This window comes from Nyctereutes procyonoides, unplaced genomic scaffold, assembly GCF_905146905.1.
Source record: "Nyctereutes procyonoides isolate TBG_1078 unplaced genomic scaffold, NYPRO_anot_genome, whole genome shotgun sequence".
NCBI lineage: Eukaryota > Metazoa > Chordata > Mammalia > Carnivora > Canidae > Nyctereutes > Nyctereutes procyonoides.
Genome location: NW_026575020.1, coordinates 37,070,170 through 37,083,654, shown reverse-complemented (window position 1 = coordinate 37,083,654; position 13,485 = coordinate 37,070,170). Strand labels below are relative to the sequence as shown.

The following is a 13,485-nucleotide window of genomic DNA, read 5'->3' as shown; positions in this document are numbered from 1 at the left end:
TTGTAGGAAATGCCTTCGTTTTTCCTCTAGATTCTGCAAAGCTGGGGTGTGGCCACTCCTCTTCTCTGCACTCTGATGGGTTGAGGGAATAAGATAATTTTTCTTATCAGAGCTACAGCCAGGGCAGTTTAGGAACCAGATTGTGGATCCCAGGCACAGGGGAAGAAGCCAAACTGCAGAGGACCAGGAAGCCAGGGCTGGGCCTTGGCCCAAGTTCTGGTGCACTGTACCCAGGGCTGCTTGGTAACCAGGAGGCCGAGGCCTTCAGAGCTGCAGAGTTCCTGGTCTGCCTGACTGCACAGGAATGATCTGGGTGTTACTCCCAATGGCTGCGGCCCAGCTGTCGCAGGAGCGGGGGTGGGGAAAGGGCTTCCCGACAGAGGGCTTTGGGCTACACTGCAGAGTTTAGAGCCAGGCCCTGAAACTGCTAAGACTGTAAGGTACAGAAACTCCAGAAATTCTCTTTTTTTTCTTTCCCCAGCATCCCAGAGTCCACCATTGCAGTGTCTCCCTTCCTAGGAGAAGGCAGCAGAGCATACTGTTTAAGATAAGGTTCTGGCTGGATCCAAATCCTAGCTTTTCTTTTTGCTAGCTGCCTGACCTAGGGCAAGAGACCCAGCTTCCATGTTAGAGTGCTCATTTGTACAATGGAGAAATAATACCTACCTCGTAAAATTATTGCACAGATTAAAAAAAGAAAAAAGGTCACACATGAAATGCTTAGCACAGCGCGTGGTACACAAGGAAAGTTCAATTAATTGCGGCCTGAAGAACTTTAATGTCTTGTTTATAAAATACGACTAATGCATCCTATTTCACCGGCAACCCTGTCAGAAAGCTTTCGCTGTAAGAATATAAGAAATAATTAACTCTCCAAATCCCAAACGATAGATTTCAACTCCAAATTAGTCTTTATTTTGAGGGGATTGGATTTGGCCTTTTGTTACTACCACCTCAAACCTGGACCCCCAAATCATCCTGGGTTTCTAGACCCCAGCCCCCAGCAGAGTAGGCTGACTTGGGTCCCGGCCCCAGCCATCTCTTAGGGAAAGAGGGCAGGAGGATGAAAAGCCTGGGGGTGACCTCACCCTTTAGGACTGGGCGTTCTCACCGCTCTGGGTGCGCAGCATCCCCAGCCAGACTGCGGCGTCCGCCCCAGCCCCGCCCTTCGCTGCAGTCCTGGAAGGGCTCCCAGGGGCGGAGGGGCGGGGTGGGGTGCAGAAGATTCTCCGCAGGGCGGGGAGGGGCGGGATTGGAGGATCCGAGGTGCGGGGAGGGCGGGGCGGCTGCCGCAGCTCGGCCCACCCGGGCGGAGGCAGTGACTCTACTGCACCATCGCCCCCCTACCCGCGGCGCGCGCCCTTTTTTCCCATCCTCCCGCCGCGCTCCGCGGACTCGGCTCTTCCCCCGCAACCGCGCTTCGGCTCCTTCCGGGAGCGCTCGGTCCTCTCCGTCGCGCGATCGGGAAGCGAGGCGGCGGGAGCTCCGCCCCCTTAGCTCGGCCGGCGCTCGCCCCCGCCCCCCGCGCCGCGCCCCGGCACTTCCCCCGCGCTCGCGCCCGACCGCCTATAAAAGAAGCGAGGCGCGCGCGTCGCCGCCACTACCCGCTGCGGAGCGAACGGCGAGGCGAGAGGCCGCGGAGGCGCGTCGGTCCTCAGCAACCCCCCCCCCAAGCCCGGAGCACCCACTGCCCTCACCCCACGGAGCCGGTGAGAAGGGGGAGCAGGGGAGCTCGGGGAGGGAGCGGGGCCCGAGGGCCGTCGACCCCTGGGCGGGGAGCCGCGCAGCCCGCGGGGCGGGGCGGGGCGGGGCCGGCGCGCGGACAGGTGAGCCCGGCCGGCCTCGCCGCTCCTCCCACGGGCGCGGACCCAGCCGGCCGGCGGCGACCAGCCCGTGGAGCGTGGGCGGTGGGGGGGCCGCCCGGCCCGCCCGGCCGGCGCCGGCCGCTGGAATGTCATTGACTGGTTGGAGGGGGGGGGGGCGAGGCCGCGGGGTGCGTCCTGCCCCCCACCCCCGAGCCCGGCTGCGGCAGGTGGGGCGGGGGCCCCCGACCGGATCGTACCCACCCCCTCCCTGCAGGGCGCTCCCCCAGCGCCCCCGGCGCCTCGCCTCGGGGGGCAGCGGCTTCCGCAGCTCCTCGTCCCCGTCCCGGTCCCCCGGCAGTGCCGGCCCAGCCCTCGAGGGAGGAAGAGCCGAGGGCAGAGAGGAGAGGGCTCTTTGACCTTAATTTCATCCTGTGTGGCGATTCTTGCTCTTCTGTCTAGACGCAGAAGGATCCGATACTGGCCATGCCCTTTTCCTTCCTCGTAATAAACATTTCTTTCCTACTCAGTTGTGATTTGCTTGTAAATAACAGATGCGGCGCTTGCTTTGTAGGAGACTCAAATCAATAACTTGATAGCTTACGAGTTATCCCCCCACCCCCACCCCCACCCCAACCCCACCGAGACGGGGGCTTTTCGATTCGAGGACATTATATTATTCGTCAAAAATTCTACAGCCACGCCGCTGTTGGATGATAGAGCAGCCTTTTGTTTGAAAGCTAGCCCTGCGAATTTGGTAAGATGCTTCCTACAGAAAATTGCCGTCAGGAGTCTCTTTGATGGATTGGGACCAAATATTTTATTTATTTTATTTAAGGGGCTTGTTGAGGTTAAGGGTTGCATACGTTTTATTTTGTTTTTTTTTTTTTTTTTTTTTTTTTTTAATTTATTTATTTATGATAGTCACAGAGAGAGAGAGAGAGGCAGAGACACAGGCAGAGGGAGAAGCAGGCTCCATGCACCGGGAGCCCGATATGGGACTCGATCCCGGGTCTCCAGGATCGCGCCCTGGGCCAAAGGCAGGCGCCAAACCGCTGCGCCACCCAGGGATCCTCAGTAGCCCAGAAAACTGGATTGAGACGATTGAATTGACACAACACCTTGTCGAATCTCCTTTATGTAACAGATTCTAAAATACGTAGGCCCTTTGTTCTGTCTTCATCATGGTATTTTATAAAAACTTAACCATCATGGCTGTTAGGGAAGAATAGAAGCGAGACCACCTGAAGTATTTTAATAATGTGTGGCGAAATTGCGGAGTCATAGCAATTGGACCTAAGTGAAAAAGAATGTATCAAAGATGGAAGGGTGGGGGTGTCTTGCAGCCAGGAAACAGAAAATCTTAAGAATAGCAGTGGGAACACTCAGCTGTATGAAGCTGTTGAGCCAAGGTTCCACCTCCTAAACTAGTCTTGTCCCTTTTATTGCAGCTAATGTCTTAGATTTTTCAAAGGTCAAATTGAAGTCAAAGTTTAAAAATGTGGCAGAGGGGGGTAAAAAGTGTTGCAGTAAGGCCTTTTTTAGAGGAGATTAACAATAAGCCTTTTTTAGTATCTGGGCCAGTAATTACTCCAAAGGGAACCTCAAAGTGTGTTAGCTGTTATCTAGGGACCTCTGCGGAGAGAGGAGCCTGGGAAGGAGGATTTGCCTGATGCTGGACAGGTGTGAAGCAGTTCTTAGAATAATCCATCAGCTGAGTAACATCCTCGGATGCTTTTGGTCTTGGCAGTGGGTTTTATAGCGATCTAGCAATGGAGAAATCGGATATGTCACAGGCTTGTCAAATAATCTGATGAACAGGTTTAAGGTGGCAAGAGCTGGTTTTTAAATATATATCTTTTGGTTCCCTGGGTTAGAATTTGCTCTATTTTTTTCCTTACCTGCGTTCATCCCAAAGGGAGGGGTGCCGACTACAGATCCTGAGCAGCATAGGGCAGGAGTAGTTCACGGTCCTGTTGTTGCTGAACTCGCACAAAGGATAGTGGGCATGAGGCCGGCCTCGTAATCAATCCTCCGTGGGCTATGCAAGGACTCCGCTAGCTATGCGGTCTGGGCTGCTGCAGCTGTGGTCAGAGTAGGTAGAAGAATGCACCGCCCTAATGGCAAGTGCTGACTCTGGGAATGCCCGAGGACGAGGGAATGCAGGCAGGAGCACAGAGCCCACCACTTGGGGCCACGGACCAGTCCAGCCCCCAGAGCAGCTTTGCTTGTTACCTCCCTTCCACCTTTTTTGCATATCCCTCTTGTATGAGTTTTGAACAGGAAGTGTACCAGTAAATGAGGCTGAAGTCAGATCTTTATGGCTTGAGTTCTTTATTGTTTCTTATGATGTCATGGGAGCATGCTATTTTTTTAAGATTTTATTCATTCATGAGAGAGAGAGAGAGAGAGACACACGCATAGGCAGAGGGAGAAGCAGGCTCCACGCAGGTAGCCCAACATGGGACCTGATCCCTGGGCCCCCGATCCCGGGACTCCAGGACCACACCCTAGGCTGAAGGCGGCGCCAAACCACTGAGCCCTCCCCCCCCCCCCCCCCCCCCCCGCCCCGTCCCATGGGATCATGCTATTTTATTACTGAATGGAAGGGGATTTAGGAATCCACTAGTCCTGGGAGTCTCAATTTATTGGACTGTGGATCTGGGGAAGGCATGTCTAGTGTTAGAAAGCATATTTAGTGTTCTTTATTTGAAAAGTGGGGAAACTGAGATCCAAAGAGGGTATAACTTGGCCAAGGCAGCACATCTAGATGAATAGGAACTGCTGAGGGACGAGAGAACTTTGGTTCTCTTTCCACGTTTTAAATCCCTGGTGGGATTCAGAAGCTCTACAGAACAAGGAAGTTTCCAGAAGAACACCGAGAATTTGGTTTTTACTTGTATTCACATATTCCTAATGGTCTGTTTTCTTCATTTTGAAATTATTTTGTTCAGTTTGCCCTTAGAAGCTTGTTATCTTGCTCTTCCCCCTCCCTCTTTAGACTCCACATTCTTCCATCATGTTGTCATCGTTTCGTAAACGCAGAGTCCAGGTATTTGACCAGCATGCAGGAAACGGGGTTGCCTTTTGGTTTTGCCTGGCTTGCAGTGAAGACACATTTCTGGCAGAGAGGTGGAATGATCCAAAGAGGGGGGGAAAAACCCTGCCTGCATGACTTTTTCTTTTAAGCCAATTGGCTAGGGCTGGGTTTTTTTTTTTTTCTATTGCTTTTTGGTGTTACATGAACAGAAGTCTTAGTAAATTTATTCTAAAATTTCCAAAGCCTCCTGTTTTTTACTTCCTCTCTTTCAGGCATGAATGTATTAATTTCTTCTTACCCTACTGGTGTTTGCATGTAGTGTTTGCTGACTTTTTTTTATTGATGGTTTCTTGGTTCTTAAGAACCAAGGGACTAAACAGATTATCTTAGCTATTTGGAAAAAATAATCTGAAAATGTGTCATAAAAATAGTATTTTTAAATTTGACAAATACCATAAACTTGGGTTTGTTTCCTATTTCCATTGATTGATTTTCTTCTGCCACAATCCTTGTAATGAAATGGAGCTTGCATTTTCTTTGATGAAACAAAAGCTCACTATGTATGTTTTATTTGTATACGGTTTTTGAATGTTTGCCAAACTGGAACTTTTTCAAAAAGAAAAATCCTTAAAATTAATGTCTTGATGTCCTGTAAGGAGAAATATAAACTTTGCAAATTTCTAGCGATTATGGGTGATAAATCCAAGGCAAGCCCTTTTATAAATCAGAGTGGTGAATTGTTGAAACAAGGTTTATAAAAATGGGCCATGTTATAACCTTTTCCTGTTTTGAATGTCAGTAACAATATTTTGCACTTAAATACCTTTCATCTGAATTTTACAGGTTAAGAGGTAAGTAGCAGCAACATAGTATTTGGGAAGCATTCAGAAGTAAGTTTTCTCAACATTGCTTTGCATTTCTGGATTTTGATGCAATGCAGTATGAATCTTTTGCTTTCTGAAAGCTAAGTCCCTGCTCACCTCTGCAGAAACGTGCTTATGAGTTGAAATGAATTAATCAGTCTGAAGGCTAACATGCAGATCCACATAAGCAAAAATACTTGTTTTTATTCATGGTTAAAACTCTTATGTATTATTTACCTCTCTACTTAACCGTCAGGTCTGCCACTAAAATCTGCAGCTAAGCTGGTTTGGAGTTCATTTGCTTGATCTAAGAATCAGTTGGTATAAAATGTTAATGGGGGATCCCTGGGTGGCGCAGCGGTTTGGCGCCTGCCTTTGGCCCAGGGCCCAATCCTGGAGACCCGGGATCGAATCCCACGTCGGGCTCCCGGTGCATGGAGCCTGCTTCTCCCTCTGCCTGTGTCTCTGCCTCTCTCTCTCTCTCTCTCTCTCTCTCTCTCTCTCTCTCTGACTATCATAAATTTAAAAAATAAAAATTAAAAAATCAAAAAATTAAAAATAAAATGTTAATGGGTGCTAAACCATTCTTTGGTGGTTTGTTCTCCAGAGAAGCCCTTCCACATCTGTACATGTAGTTCTCCTGCTTTGCACATGTCAAATTTAGTAATAGGTTGGCTTTCTGAGCCAGGGGAAAAAACCTGCGTTGGCAGTTCTGTACCTTTGAGCTCTAAGCAACCAGAGTAAGTCTGACGAATGTTTTTTCTGACTTTTTGCTTTGAGTGATATGTATGAATTTTTCCATAGAGCCAAATGATCTGTTCATCCCCTTATTCCCCCCCCCCAATCCCTTTTCTCACAAAAGAGTGTATCTGGTGAAATTGGAGTTCATTGTGTAGTTTTCCAGATGCCTCTTGCATCCAGCACATTCTGTGGCAGAAGCAGTGCTTTGTCTCAGTGACTCCTTTCATCCTCACTACAAATGGGTTCTCTTGTGGGGTTCCACAGGGAAATTGTGTTGAATTCCTCCACTCTCCCAAGATCTGCACGAGGGGGCCCTAAACAACTCACTGCAGGTGCCAGGTTCACAGTGTTGGAAGCATCTGACCTTTGGTCTGAGAATGGTTTCTATCTGCAGTGTTTTCTGTTGCCTAATAGCAGAGTCCTTACCTCCTGCCTCTCCCGCCCTTGGCCTTCAGAGACCTCTTGCACAGCAGGGCAGATAGCTTCTGTAGGTGAGGCCAAGGCATTTAAAAATTCCCTTAATACCAAGAACTGCCTCAGACAGCTGTCTCTTGGCATTTGCAAGAAGATGGTTATTAATCAGTGTCTAGGCTTTTCTGTAGGAATCCATTTTCAGTTGATAATATGTGTGAATTTGTGTCATGTATGAGGAGTCATTATCAGATGTCTTTTTTTAAAGTTTTTTTTTTTTTTTTAAGATTTTATTTACTTATTCATGAGAATACAAGGAGAGAGAGAAGCAGAGACACAGGCAAAGGGAGAAGCAGGCTCCATGCAAGGAGCCCGATGCGGGTCTCCAGGATCGCACCCTGGGCTGCAGGCAGCACTAAACCACTGAGCCACCGGGCTGCCCTCAGATATGTCTTTGGATTAAACTAGAACTTTCTATCCAAGATTCATATTTTTAGACCCCCTCCCCTCTTTCTTCCCAGAGATCTGGCAGTATTGTAAGAACGCTGACAAGTTCTTTTTGTTTATTACAATAGAGGACATAGTTGTAATTCCTGTTTTATCCCCTGAGATCAATTTATGTTACTTGCTGAATGATGTGGCTAACATTTTGGCTGCTGCATTGCAGCATTTATAAATAGCCTGCATCTTTAGTCTTCTTGAAAAATATTTGCAAAAATACGACCTTTTTCTTTGTTATCTTCAATGGGAAGCTATCCTTAAACATACAGAGAATATATTTAGCTGTTCATTTCCCTTCCTTTATTCTGCACAGAGACCTGATTGGCAAAATCAGAGTTGATGGGCTACTTGGAAATAAACAGTCCTAGGAAGTTGTTGGTTCCTTTGTGAGTTTTTAGGCAGTTAGTGAAATAATAGATAGGCTAGCATGGTTGGAGATTGATTTTTAGTGGTACATTTCCCAAAGTCTTCCTTTCTAGCTCTCAAAAGGCATTAATCCCATTAAGGCTAGGAACAGCCTGGAACATTCTCTGTGGAGTCTGCCCTATCAGCTGCATATTTCAGGGCACGGGTGGAGTTCTTGGAGCCTGCAGCCTCAGCCCGGGCAGGGGAAATGTTGCACACACAGGCAGAGTCCAAGAAATTCCACTAACTGCCTCACATACTTTTGGGTGAGAGGCTGTCAAATCTTTCACTGGCAGTAGTTCTTGGTCCTATGGACAGTTTTCCTATTTTTAACATAATCAATGGAGGTGACCCACTTAGGAGCAAAGAAACTGGAGCCTCTACAGATAAACTTAGAGACAGCTCCCTCTCAGGTTTAGGGGTGGGGAACTCTTATTATTAACTCATCATCTTAGCCTCCTGTAACCATGCTAATGAGGATCCTGAATGCCCACAGCAGTGGGAGAGCTTTGATGATTTTCAGATGCCCAGCTCCCCAGGGACAGCCAGTGGCGGCTTGGCAGAGCTCCCACCTACTGACGTCAGCTGATCTGCAGGAAAGAAAAGTCCATTATTGCCTGACCAAAGCACTTGGTATAGAATTGACTTGTTCTACTTCACTGGGGTGACAAAGAGGGCCTTTTAGGTTGGTTAATTTCAGCAGGGCCTCGCTGGACTGTCTCCCTGGATTGGTAGGGTCAAATCCACAAGCAGGACCTGAGCAGGGGGACTTGGCGAGGTGGTGCCCTTGCCACATTATGTTGGGGATTCTTGGCTTCGTCATAAAGGGCCTGCTCCCCAATGTGATTTCTTAGAAATCTCCGTGGCAGCTAAAGGATTTTAGAAATGCAATGAATCCTGTGTATGAAGAGGCAGACACTCTAAGCATTTAATATAAAGACTTAGGCATCCTGTAGAAGAAACTCCTATGCTCTGTGGTGGTTTCCTATGTAACTGCATCTTCTTTGGCAAATTTCTTTGCAAGAAAATTTTGTCAGGGAGCAAATTAGACACAATTTCCTGGTGTTTTTCCATCTTAAATGGTTTCCCAAGGGATAAGAACAAAGGAAGTATGTAATTTCTTAACCCTGATTGTTCACTAACTGAAGAAGACTCAGTCTTACAAAAACAAAATCAATTTTTATTTATCAACTAAAAAACATTTTTTTTAAGTTTTCTTTAATTTCTACAGCTAGTGTGGGACTCAAATTCATGACGCTGAGAGTGACATGCTCCACTGACTGAGCCAGCCAGGTGCCCAATTTTTAATTTTTGAATAATTAATATATCCATCTCCCCCTTTCTTCCCTTCAAAGTGGTGATGGAAAAGATAAGAGATAATGAATAAGCAAACAGCCTTTAATAAAGAATATGCCAGGGCAGCCCGGGTGGCTCAGTGGTTTAGTACTGCCTTTAACCCGGGGCCTGATCCTGGAGATCTGGGATGGAGTCCCATGTCGGGCTCCCTGCATGGAGCCTGCTTCTCCCTCTCCCTGTGTGTCTCATGAACAAATAAATAAAATCTTAAAAAAAAAAAAAAAAAAAAAGAATATGCTAGCTGCTATCATGTCCAGAATCTTTGGTTCTGGCACACTAGTTTAAGAACCAGAGGATCCCAGCTTGCCCCAGGTAGGCTCTGTGACGTGGTTATTAGATGGCCTTGTGTCTCCTGCCTACTTAATAACGAACTGACAGCAGTTTCTCTGTTTCCAAGTTCAGAATGTAATTGACTCTAACTGTGCAGAGTTCTGTGGTCAGAGAGGAAGAGGAAGATAAGGTCTTTTTTATATAGGCCCTTAGGAACTCTAAATTTACAAAAGAACTTTTTTTTTTAAAGATTTTATTCAGGGATCCCTGGGTGGCGCAGCGGTTTGGCGCCTGCCTTTGGCCCAGGGCGCGATCCTGGAGACCCGGGATCGAATCCCACGTCGGGCTCCCGGTGCGTGGAGCCTGCTTCTCCCTCTGCCTGTGTCTCTGCCCTCTCTCTCTCTCTCTCTCTCTCTCTCTCTCTCTCTCTGTGTGTGACTATCATAAATAAATAAAAAAATTTAAAAAAAAAAGATTTTATTCATTCATGAGAAGCACAGAGAGGAGAGAGAGAGGTAGAGACACAAGCAGAGGGAGAAGCAGGCTCCATGCAGGGAGCCTGATCTGGGACTCGATCCCAGGTCTCCAGGATCACGCCCTGGGCTGAAGGCGGCACTAAACCGCTGAGCCACCGGGGCTGCCCACAAAAGAATTTTTTATTTTTTATTTTTTTTAAATTTTTTTTTTTATTTACGATAGTCATAGAGAGAGAGAGAGGCAGAGACACAGGCAGAGGGAGAAGCAGGCTCCATGCACTGGGAGCCCGACGTGGGATTCGATTCCGGGTCTCCCGAATCGCACCCTGGGCCAAAGGCAGGCGCCAAACCGCTGCGCCACCCAGGGATCCCCAAAAGAATTTTTTAAATGGCAGGGAGAAAACCTGGCAGAATGTGACAGTGTTCTAAAGAGGAGCATGGAGGGAGTGAAGACTTCTGAGTTAGAACTGCAGAGAGGACAAGGCAGTTGCTTTAGACTTGGAGGGGTTTATATGGTATTCAGTGGTGGAGCTGGGAGGGGAAGAGAATATTCTTGCCAAAGGGGACTTTCTGAGCTGGGAAATCGTTGCTGCCAGGGTTGGGGTTGAAGTTGGATAGGAGATAAGGCTGGAGCAGACAATGCAGGCTAGTGAGTGAAGTCACGTTTACATTCTAGTAGATATGGCTGGCGGTGGTAGTGATTCTTGTCAAAATCCCTGCCAGAAATCAGCCTTCACCCAAAGAGGCCGAGATTCTTAGGTAGCAGTGTGAACCGGAACTGCCCTGTTGTGATAAAGTATTATTACAGAAACTCCACTACATTGTGAATAGTTGCTTACGTTTTTAAAAAAAGTAATCTTAAAAAAAAATTAATCTTTAAAAATCTAAAACAACCCAAAAAAGATTTATTTATTTGAGAGGACAGGGGGAAGGATAGGGTTGTGGAGAGAGAGGGAGAATCTCAAGTAGACTCCATGCTGAGCTCAGGGACCGACTGGGAGTCCATATGACCCTGAGATCATGACCTGAGCCAAAACCAAGCATCAGATGCTTAATTGGCTGAGCCACCCAGGTGCCCCCAGACATTTAATTTTTTAAGGTTACCCTCAGTTTTTGGTTTTAAGGATAGAAAATACTTTTTTTCAGACACAGTTATCTATTGATAACAGAACTGTCTTCTTGAGCTCTGTTTCACCAAGGGCCTACCTTATTGGAGTGAAAAGGCCAACTCATTTCTCAAAATGCACTGCCATGTGTTCAGTCCAGGATTAATTAGTAATTCCCATTTGTTCAGTAGGTTGACACCTAGTTGTAGAGCTTCATTCTCCATTTGCAGTTCTTGTCACGAATCTGGCTTTTACCTGGGTGGAATTCCAAAATGACAATATGTAAAATATACCTTGGGTGGATAATGGAGCTCTGTCCACCCCTTTTACTTTACAAATGAATTCAGATCTTCTGCATAGCAGCTATACAGCACTCAGCTTATACTCGGTCACTGATCAATACACATTTTTTTTTTTTTGCACATTTCTTAATGGTCCATGTATGCCAGAAATTGGAGATACAAAGATTAGGTTGCTCAGTCTAATTATACTGTGGGAAATATATACAAGTGCTTTGTAAATCTGCAGAAAAGTGTGATTATATCTGAGGAGGGAAGGAAGGAGCATTGAGTATGGCTTGGGGAGGAGGCAGGATGGTACAGCTTACTCCTTTCAGCTGGGTATTGAGATATAAATAGTTATCTAGGCAGAAGAAGGGCGGAGCATTCTATACAAAAGACGCCTGGGTAAATAGCTTGGAGTCTTTATTTTTTTTAAAGATTTTATTTATTCATGAGAGAGAGAGAGGCAGAGACACAGAGGGAGAAGCAGGCTCCATGCAGGGAGCCCGATGTGGGACTCCATCCCGGGTCTCCAGGATCACACCCTGGGCTGAAGGCGGCGCTAAACCGCTGAGCCACCCGGGCTGCCCTCATCACACTTTTTAAGTTGCACTGTGATTGTTCTTTAGTGCACATTCACGGGAAACGCAGCCTGTTCTTTGCGCAGGCACTCTAGTAGCCTGAGGAATACTTGTAGGATTGACATTTCCCAGTAACTGAGAAATCAGGGGCTCTGACTAGGTAAATTCTATTGGTTATTCACGTTAAGGACTCTGTTATTTTGTAATCATTTGCTTTTTTTTTCATTGAATAATGGGCTTGAGATCTAGAAAGATAAAAAAAAAAACTGATGTAAATAAGAGGAAATTCTAATTTCCATGCAATGGAATGCAGAGACCAGGTGAAAGGACTTTTGAATGGATTTTTCAGTCATTTGAGTACCAATTTGGCATTTCCTTTGACTCCTCAAAGCCCTTGTAGAATTGTAAACTCTAGTTTTCCTGGTTATATTTTTCTGCTGAATGTGGCTGAGGTGTTGGTTAGGCATCCTCTGAGGGACCCATGTAGGCAGGTGTTACAGGGAGTGGATGGCTATTTTTCACAGAGGAATAGAATCTAGGCTCATTGTTCTAGCCTCAGAATGGACTACCTTCTCCTTTGATTTGTCTGCCAGGGCTATCTGGTAATTCTTTCCTTCATAGAGGCTGATTCCATGAAATCCACTTTGGTCTTACGGTGCTTATTTTAGGGCATTCTGTCTTTTCAGAAAATGGACCCAAGTGGGGTCAAAGTGCTGGAAACAGCAGAGGACATCCAGGAGAGGCGGCAGCAGGTCCTAGACAGATACCACCGCTTCAAGGAGCTCTCAACCCTTAGGCGCCAGAAGCTTGAAGATTCCTATCGATTCCAGTTTTTCCAGAGAGATGCTGAGGAGCTGGAGAAATGGATTCAGGAGAAACTTCAGATCGCGTCAGATGAGAATTATAAAGACCCCACCAACTTGCAGGTGTGTCTCATCTCCCTGAGATTTCTACCAGAACAAGTTCAAATGTTTTTGCCCCCAAATTACACAGTTATTTAATTATGTCTTGAGCAAGAAGAATGTAGATCAGACGTAAGTAGCAGGACTAACTCACTATTCTGAAAAGCCCTTGGTGTGTGTTTTATACATACTAAGGGTGTATGTAAAATCTTGCAGGTATTTATCTTTTTTGGATGCTTCAAGCTGATGGTTTTCAAACCACTGGCTTGCAACCATTCGTGGTCCTTCAGCATGATTCAGGGAAGGTCTGGGCTGAGCTCTTGGAGAAAGGCATGCTGACAGTGTTGCTGGTGGGAATTTATATTTAGGTGTCTCTTTAAGCAACTCATTGGTAAGTCAGCAAGTCTATAAAAATCGTATTGTAACTGAAGTTAATTTTGTGGTATAAATTATGCCTCAGTAAAGCTGTTTTTTTTTTTTTTTTTAGGACAAAGCTTTTCTTATGGATTTTTTTTTTTTTAAGATTTTATTTATTTATTCATGAGAGACACAGAGAGAGGCAGAGACACAGAGGGAGAAGCAGGCTCCATGCAGGGAGCCCGACGTGGGACTCGATCCCGGGTCTCCAGGATCAGGCCCTGGGCTGAAGGCGGTGCTCAACCGCTGAGCCACCCAGGCATCCCATCTTATTGATTTTAGTGAAACACTTTTTTTTTTTTGCAGGTGGACTCATGGTTCTTACTATACCAG

At 46.6% G+C, this 13,485-nt stretch overlaps 1 protein-coding gene across 4 annotated transcripts in view; it reads left to right on the top strand.

Annotated features, from left to right (window-relative positions):
* The first annotated feature begins 1,595 nt into the window (after positions 1-1,595).
* The window catches only part of SPTAN1 (spectrin alpha, non-erythrocytic 1), a 62,168-nt gene continuing 50,278 nt past the window's right edge, over positions 1,596-13,485 (top strand). For all 4 annotated transcript variants that reach the window (XM_055323966.1, XM_055323955.1, XM_055323944.1 and 1 more), the window contains exons 1-2: positions 1,596-1,709; positions 12,520-12,759. In XM_055323966.1, coding sequence (XP_055179941.1) covers positions 12,523-12,759 — 237 coding nt within the window. In that variant the 5' untranslated portion in view covers positions 1,596-1,709; positions 12,520-12,522. The remainder of the gene's footprint in view (positions 1,710-12,519; positions 12,760-13,485) is intronic.